We start from the raw sequence: 8,444 nt of genomic DNA on the forward strand, positions 1-8,444 counted from the left end.
ACATCCGACACTAAGCTCATTGTCTTCACCTAGTAGACTGCCTTAATCTTTGTTTCAGGATTAACCTTTCCGGGTTTATCAATAGCACTCTGTTTTGCATTTGTCAAATTTGGATATGTACAGTGGGGGAATGTAACTAAAAACTCCAAACAGTTTTGGAAGTAATATTAAGATTATTCACTTGAGCATAAGACGAAATATTACGATGAAATACTAACATACTTAACTAGATGAAGTCCTGCATCTCTCTCTCTCTCTCTCTCTCTCTCTCTCTCTCTCTCTCTCTCACACTCACACACACACACACACACACACACACACACACACACACACACACACACACACACACACACACACACACACACACACACACACACACACACACACACACGTTAAAGGAGGAGTCCTTTAGGGGATGACTTCACTTGCATCCCTTTTCCATGGTAAGTTCACAGTTGATGTAATGCAAAAGACACAGATGATGCTCTCATTCTCAGGTTGTTGTTGTTGTTGTTACTATTATTATTATTATTATTAATAATAATAATACTATGTGTGTGTGTCCCGGGTCGGATCCCTTCCCGGGTTATTATTATTATTATTATTAGTAGTAGTAGTAGTAGTTGTAGTAGTAGTAGTAATAATATTATTGGTGTGTGTGTGTGTGTGTGTGTGTGTGTGTGTGTGTGTGTGTGTGCGTGTGTGTGTGTGTGTGTGTGCGTGTCTAGGTCGGATCCGGGAACTTATCCGGGACCGACCCGGAAATTTCCCGGTATTTACCCGGGACCGACCCGGAAATTTCCCGGGACATTGCCGGGACCGACCCGGAACTTACCCGGGACCGACCCGGAAATTTCCCGGGACATTGCCGGGATCGACCCGGGAAAGTTCCGGGTCGGACCCGCGTAGGTACCAGGTCGGATCCCGGGTTGGATGCTGAAAAACTGATTCATGCCTTTCATTCAAACTGACTCGACCCAGCTATCATCATCATTATTATTATCATCAGTGTGTGTCCCGGGTCAGATCCCGGGTTGGATCCCGGCCCAGGTTGGTGTTGTTATTATTATTATAGTTTTAAAAACATTTGTCAGGGGTGATGATGACTATATGGGTATGATATGTATTGATAAGGTGTCCTTAAACACAGTGCATCATCCCTGAAGTGCGCAAAGTGCAGATATATGTATGCAGGGACGGACTGACCACCTGGCATACCGACAGTCGGCCACTTTTTTTTTCTTTTTTTTTTGTTAAATATTGGTCTGACTGGCCCATACAGACAGTTGATCAGCGGCCCGATTGACACTCGGCTGGCCCAATCACGTCGTTAAACACCCTTTCGCTTTGGCCCTGCGGCGTAATCCATTCGGCAAGAAAAGAAAAAAAAAAAGTCAGCGCAAGAGTTTGTTTGACCGCCCCTAGACACACGCAGTTCTGCTGGCGCTAGGTTATTTTCTTCTCTGACACGAGACGGGGCTCATCTCGCCCAATCATATCATGAAACACTTCCCTTCTTTCACGTCGGTAACGTAATGTGTTAGGATCTGCGAGAATGCAGAGGAAACGAAAAGGAGGTGCAGAGAAACTGCGAGAGAAAAAGAAGCTGGCTCTTCAAGGCAGCGCTGCCAAATGCGCAAAACATTCTGCTGTGTTTGCCACGGCAGGGCCTTCATCAGCTCCCGTGGCCGATGACAGTGGTGCTGTTGGCGACATTGAACAGGGACATGCAGTAAAACCTGCGGTAAGCTGGACTGCTTTCAGAACACTTGTCATGGTGAAAGCAACCCAACGCCTTGGTAAATCTGATAATGATAAAACGTCAATAACATATTTCTGGCTAATGTTCTATGACCAGGTTAGTTAGTATTCTAGTTAGTTTATAATACCTGTATACACAAGTTTTTTTTAAGACATTGTGCATGTAGCCCTCTCCCTCATTCATGTGTCATCTTCCCTCTTAAGTTTTCAGTTTCTAAGCTGCTATTTTTATCTTGAAGCCTGACCAATAATTAAATCTCTCTCTCTCTCTCTCTCTCTCTCTCTCTCTCTCTCTCTCTCTCTCTCTCTCTCTCTCTCTCTCTCTCATACATACGCAGAGTTCAAAGTTCATTCAGGAGTTCAGCTACATTCATCCTTTTGGACTGGGTCACTTCACAATTTATTGAGTACTACTCTTGGAAGAGTTAACATCTGATCCATCATTTCTCATCTCTCATCTTTCTTTTTTCTTCCTCTCTGAAACACATAGGTACACCCAATAAGATGAATTCTTCTTAAAGACCCATTACTGTGATGAAGTGGTGGAGTGTACTTTTTTGTAGTGTTAATAAATGAGACTTTTTGGAAATATTTAATGTGTCCACTCTCATTGATTCCCATTAACTCATTGCATGGCTTAAGGTACGTGGTTTTAAAGAGTTGCACAGTTGGTATACGCATTCAAGAGACTGAAAAGAACGAAACAGTGTGCGTTATCAAATGTGGTGGGCCAGTCTGGTCCAATATGCCAGGGCCGATTTCTTGTCCCAGTCCGTCCCTGGATAGATAGATAGATAGATAGATAGATAGATAGATAGATAGATAGATAGATAGATAGATAGATAGATAGATAGATGTTTCCAGTTTAATTTGCCAGCATTTCTCCTTGCAAAGATTAGTTTATAGGCTTAATAGCAACATATTGCAAATTACAAACCAAGAAATACCTGCAATAGATGATTATACATTATTTAGATGTGCTGCTTTATTTTTTTTTTTCAAAATGTTTTATGTAAATGAGTTTCCTCCTGCCAAGCTGATTTGATGACAGTGCATCTCTGCACACACAGACATATCAGCACAATCACACATATCGCTCATTTGGCCCAGCCTTTGCTCCCATAATCCACTCGGTATAATCTCTGTGTTGTGCAATTTTAGCTGACACAACATACACAAAAGGCACAGCAAAAGCAAACATTGTCCCTGTGTGTATTCTAAACTATCCCTCTCCCTCAGCTGAAGTCAAACTGTCACCAGTCATCTGAATATAAATTGTACAGTTGGTTTCTTTCATTCCTAATAACACAACCTATGCATCCTTAACCCAGCCCTCCCTTCTCCTCCTCTCAGTTTTCCACTTTCCTCACCCATATTCCTCCTGCCCTCCACTCCACAGACAACTTTTCACAGCCGTGGATGCAGCCTTGCATAATCCTTTGGCTGGCCCACTCCCACAGAGTGAGGGGAAAAAAAAGATAATAAAATCATTACTAGTGCGTAGCCCAGCGGATTATTCCTCTTATGCGAACAGATTTTAGAAGAATTTACATAACAGGGGAGCAGGCAGAGGGGAAAAGGTCAGAGCAGAGGACACGCAGACGATCAGGACCCTCTGCTGAAGTGGTTCAGCTCAGCCAGTTAATTCAGCGTTTGCATCCTCGCTGCAGGAAGTGAAGATTGTCTCTGGGGCATTAATCCCAGACATTGTCATCAGGGACTTTCACGGAAAAAATAATCCTTTTTTTCATGGAGATGTAACCAATACTCACACAGATTATCCCACACTGGGATGCTAGCTGTGATTGGCCTGTGCCTCTTTAATACAGTCCTTAATCTGTTTTGCCATCATGTCTTTGAAAACAATAGGAGCTGAAACAACAGACAGACGATCCAAATGAGCCTCGGCGCTCTGAGAGTGTCACCGCCGTATGTTTCTGAACGGAGAGATTAAAGTCTGTGATTTTGAGCATTCAAACTACAATAAGTAACTACCCTGTAAACTCCAGAAGAGGAAATTAAAATAAACATTAAAAGATGATGGCAGCTGATTTTATTAGATAATTTGGGGCATTTTTGCCTTGATTAGAAAATCATCAGGCGACACATGAAGGTGAGAGAAGACTGGCACAGAAATTTTGGATTCTGAAGGTGAGCAATAAAAAATATTAAAAAAAAACAATGAAAACAGAAATAATTCAAGCAAACAAAAAACAAACCAGGCAATACAACAAAAAATGAAACTGAGGAACACAAAACTGACTTTTTAGAGGGTCAAACAGAGTAATTGATAATGAAAACAAATGTTGGTTACAGGCCCAGTTCTTTCACACTGTGATCAACATACTTGACCTTTTAGTTGCTGAATCTGCACTGAATTGGACGTCTACTGTGATTGATTGACAGTCAGCAAAAGAACAGAAACAATAAACAAGCAACTCGACCCCTGTGAACTGACGCTATCCTATTTCTTGTGTCAGCCGCAGCTTCACAGTATAACTTACAGCATGATGTCAACACTCTCCAGCTTACACATCCACCTGCCGTCCTCCCGTCACACCGCTGACTCCTCCCTGCCCGGGATGCGGCCACACCTCCCCTCATACAACCTCCCAGCATCCCCTCAGGCTGCACAGTCGGGGTCGCCACACGCCAAGAGGACAGGGGCCGTCCTGCACGAGGAGGGACGCACACGGACACTGAGAGGCAGAGACAGAGACAGACAGAAGTCAGAGGGCTCTGTGCGCTGCATAGGCCAGCTGCTGAGTCTCGGCTTCAGAGCTCGTGTATGATGCGTTTGGCTGATGTGAAGAAATCACCAGAAGAAGGTGAGTGCACACACACACGGCGACACTTCAAGACAAAATTATCTATAGATATTATATGCAAATATGTTAAATGTATGTGTAATCTAATTGACCAGTGTTTTTTGTAGTAATAGTGGCATCAAAATGAGAGTTTTCTCCTGTAATGAATCTATCAAATTACTTTTTGTTTTACATTTTTCAGAAATGTTTTTAGGAAAATGAACGCACACACACACATACTCACAGACTGAGCATGGCCAGCTCTGCATCAAGTGTAGGACGATGTTAATCAGTTCATAACTTTTCCTGACTACACATCACACTCTGTTTCTCCTCTTGCAGACATGAGTTTTGGGGCCGCGTGCATTTTCTTGCGAGGAGGGAAAAATATTGTGAGTACAGCAGTAACGGCATTTTACTGTTTTTGATGGCTGATGTTTGCAAACTGTTAAGAAAGGTTGATTGGATTATGACCCAAAAGGTGACAGGATTAAATAGCGGGAGATACAGAGGGAGAATCCGTGCCCACTCTTTGATATTGCATGCTGTTGCGTGCTCTTTAATCCACACTGTAATCTCTTTATTACAGGGTTATTTAATCCTGTATGAATATTCTATATTAAGGCTACACAATACATCCATTTTGCTAATTGTGAGGTAGATGTCACTGTCTGTGTAACACTGGATTTAACCTTCAGGTTTTTTTGTCCTTTTTCCAGTCAAGACAACTGGCTGATGATGAGATTGATGGTGAGTTAAATCATCTTTACATCAGAAAAGTCAGCTAAGCTCATTCCTGTGACCTACACAGCCCTCACAGACCTTTCACACCCTGTGCATTTTAGACACTCACTTGTCCATCACACACATTTTTTTTTTGCCACACAATCTTTACTGACTTGAGTGTTTTGCTGCACACCTCTGCAGAGCTGCGTGACGCGTTCAATGAGTTTGATAAAGACAAGGACGGGCTGATCAGCTGCAAGGACCTGGGGAATCTGATGAGGACGATGGGCTACATGCCCACAGAGATGGAGCTGATTGAGCTGAGCCAGAACATCAACATGAACCGTGAGTCCCTGCTGAAGAAAATATACAAAACAAGATTTTTTGACAGCAGAAATTGTTGGTTTTTTTTGGACACAGAATCATTTGAAGACATTCAGTCAAAACTTTTAAGATGCACAGCTGTAAGACATGCAAACGATGGAGCTAACTAACAAAGAGTGATGGATGTCTCTGAAGTCCTGCGTCTTTTCTTTTGATTTCGCTTCCAGTTGGTGGCAGAGTCGACTTTGAGGACTTCGTAGAGCTGATGACCCCGAAGCTTCTGGCAGAAACGGCTGGGATGATAGGCGTGAAGGAGCTCAAAGACGCCTTTAAAGAGGTGAGAATCAAAACAAATTCACAGCCTCACATCTTTTTCAAAAATGGCAGTTGCTTCACTGGCAAACACTTCTTCTTTATCCGTCTTCTATCTTATCTCTGGTTAGTTTGACATGGACGGAGATGGAGAGATCACAACAGAGGAGCTGAGGTCCGCCATGACCAAGCTGATGGGAGAGCACATGAGCCGAAGAGAGATAGATAGCATAGTAAAAGAAGCAGATGACAATGGAGACGGCACAGTAGACTTTGAAGGTATGAACTGTTTTCACAAAGAGCAGTGGTGCAGGTGATTCAAGAGCTCATGAACGGCTGTTGCAGTCAACATGTTCGTCCATCAGGTTTAAAGCAAATGCAATGACGATGATTTCATTAACGATGAATGAAGTCAGTAAAGTAATGAAACTCTTCCTCTCTGCAGAGTTCGTCAGAATGATGTCCCATCAATGACAGTCGAGGAGGCCGTCAGTCAAGAAGAGCACCTTTGCACCTCCGCAACCATTAATTGACGTCATCTTCCTGGAAAGCTCTTTGACTCATTAACTTGTACTTATTAAGAACAAACACATAATAACATCCACATTAAAGTGCTGTGAAGTCAAGTCGCTCTCAGAAACAAGTTCACAGCTATGCAACGATTGACAATCATGTTCTGGGACACTTTTTTAAATTAAATGGTTATTTAACAGAGTGTGAAACAAATGGAACTATATTTGATATTTATTAATTGTATATACAGGAAGTCGTTTTGGATTGTTTTGTTGAATTGGATTGAATTTTTGAAATGTATTTATCTCTACGGAATATATGGAATATATTTATTCTCTAATTGTTCTGACAGTATTGTATCATTCTTATCACTGAAACAATGTCATAAACAAGCATTTGCAGTTAACAGTTAAGCTACTACTGTGTATAGTACAGCATATATATATATATATACAGTATTTAGCCTTGGCTTGTAATGTGGAACTCGTCACATCCTGGTATTTACAGATTCAAAATAAAATATCGAGGTAAACTTTACACTTGGAGTGTTGATTTAAATCAGTGCAACATGATTCCCGTCTGCATGAATTTGACTTTTGGTTTTCTCGCATGTGCGATGAGAGACTAAACTGCTTTTTAATTTGTCAAATTCCACAGAAAGTAAAGCGACTTAACGATGTATGTGTCATATTAACTTAAATGTGGAACATTTTCTCACTGCCATAACAAACCAACTTGCATAATAACACAGCGCACTGCTTGTGTAATGCATCAAGGCAATGATCTCTGTTTCATGTGCCAAAGAGCGGATTTGGAAACCAGAAACATCAGCGATGCAGCTGCACTGTGGGTAGAAATGTTGAGGATTGAGTAGCTTGTCTGTCCTGGTTTTGGAAGGACATCAGGATAAAGAGATTGTGTGGCCAGAAATGGACAGGCGACTGATTTGATAAGAGTGGTGCTCACAAAACATCATCTCAAAATTCTGACATCGTGACATCATACGTAACAGATTTCTAGGTATTAAGTGCAGAAAAAAAACAAGAGGGAAGAGATGTGCCCATCCCAGAATTTAGCTTTTTAAAGAGCCATCCTTGAATTGTATTTTCTCAGAACAAGTTGTCAACATCTGTGGAAATCTGGACACTGAGGTAAAAGGTGGGATGAATTAAAGAGCATTAGCTGTTTATGAAACATTGTATGTACTAATGTTGAGACGATACCAGACTTTTAAACTATTATGCAATACTATTATATAAAAAAATAACACCTCTTCCTCTACGACGGCAAAAAGAAAAAGTCATAGACACACAATATATATATATATATATCTAAAGTGAATCATAAACCACTGCTAGTTATTTAGATGCACAGTTAGTATCTGAGCCATAGCTGCAGCTACAACACGACAATAAAAATATCAAATTTGCACCAGAATTTCCCCAGATTTCACTTCCCAGCCTGATCTAAAAACCCGAGAGCAGAATTCGTCCTGTGGTTTGTCCCCAATATACTGTGTCAAACTGACCCACAGCCAGCACAGCTGAGATTAAACACCTACACTGAGGGACGCGCTGCACCTCCACGGCCGGGTCACATCAGCCAGACAGATGTTATTGAATGACAAACTGGACAGAACGTGCTGGCTTATAGTCCCAATTAACGAAAGTGAAGCTGTCCTCTCTCTGAAAACACAGACCTAATGACAAAATGCACATCTGTCAGTGGCAATCCACAGATTGGATACAAGGGGGGGTAGCAGTGCCAATAAGCTTGATGAAGAAGGGGTTTCTTGTGTTGCAAATAGCTGCTCTTTTCTGTGTGCTGGCACTCAGAGTGAGAATGAGACATGAATCATTCAGGAAGGACTAAGATTGCTCTGATAATGAAAATGTAATGTACATGTTTGAAGAAGGGGTCCCATGTGAAGTGAGGGGTGCAGTGCACGGAGTGGTTGATGAGGCCAAAGGAAGAATCAGATGATGTAATGCTCATCGCCCG

At 41.8% G+C, this 8,444-nt stretch overlaps 1 protein-coding gene across 1 annotated transcript; it reads left to right on the top strand.

Moving 5' to 3' along the window:
• Positions 1-4,382: 4,382 nt before the first annotated feature.
• cabp5a (calcium binding protein 5a) lies at positions 4,383-6,980 on the top strand. The gene is made up of 7 exons (XM_070990475.1): positions 4,383-4,589; positions 4,911-4,960; positions 5,288-5,318; positions 5,496-5,639; positions 5,846-5,955; positions 6,062-6,209; positions 6,376-6,980. Exons 1-7 carry the CDS (start codon positions 4,550-4,552, stop codon positions 6,402-6,404), a joined length of 552 nt encoding a protein of 183 aa, XP_070846576.1. The 5' UTR covers positions 4,383-4,549; the 3' UTR covers positions 6,405-6,980.
• The last annotated feature ends 1,464 nt before the right edge of the window (positions 6,981-8,444 follow it).

This window comes from Chaetodon trifascialis, chromosome 21, assembly GCF_039877785.1.
Source record: "Chaetodon trifascialis isolate fChaTrf1 chromosome 21, fChaTrf1.hap1, whole genome shotgun sequence".
Lineage (NCBI taxonomy): Eukaryota > Metazoa > Chordata > Actinopteri > Chaetodontiformes > Chaetodontidae > Chaetodon > Chaetodon trifascialis.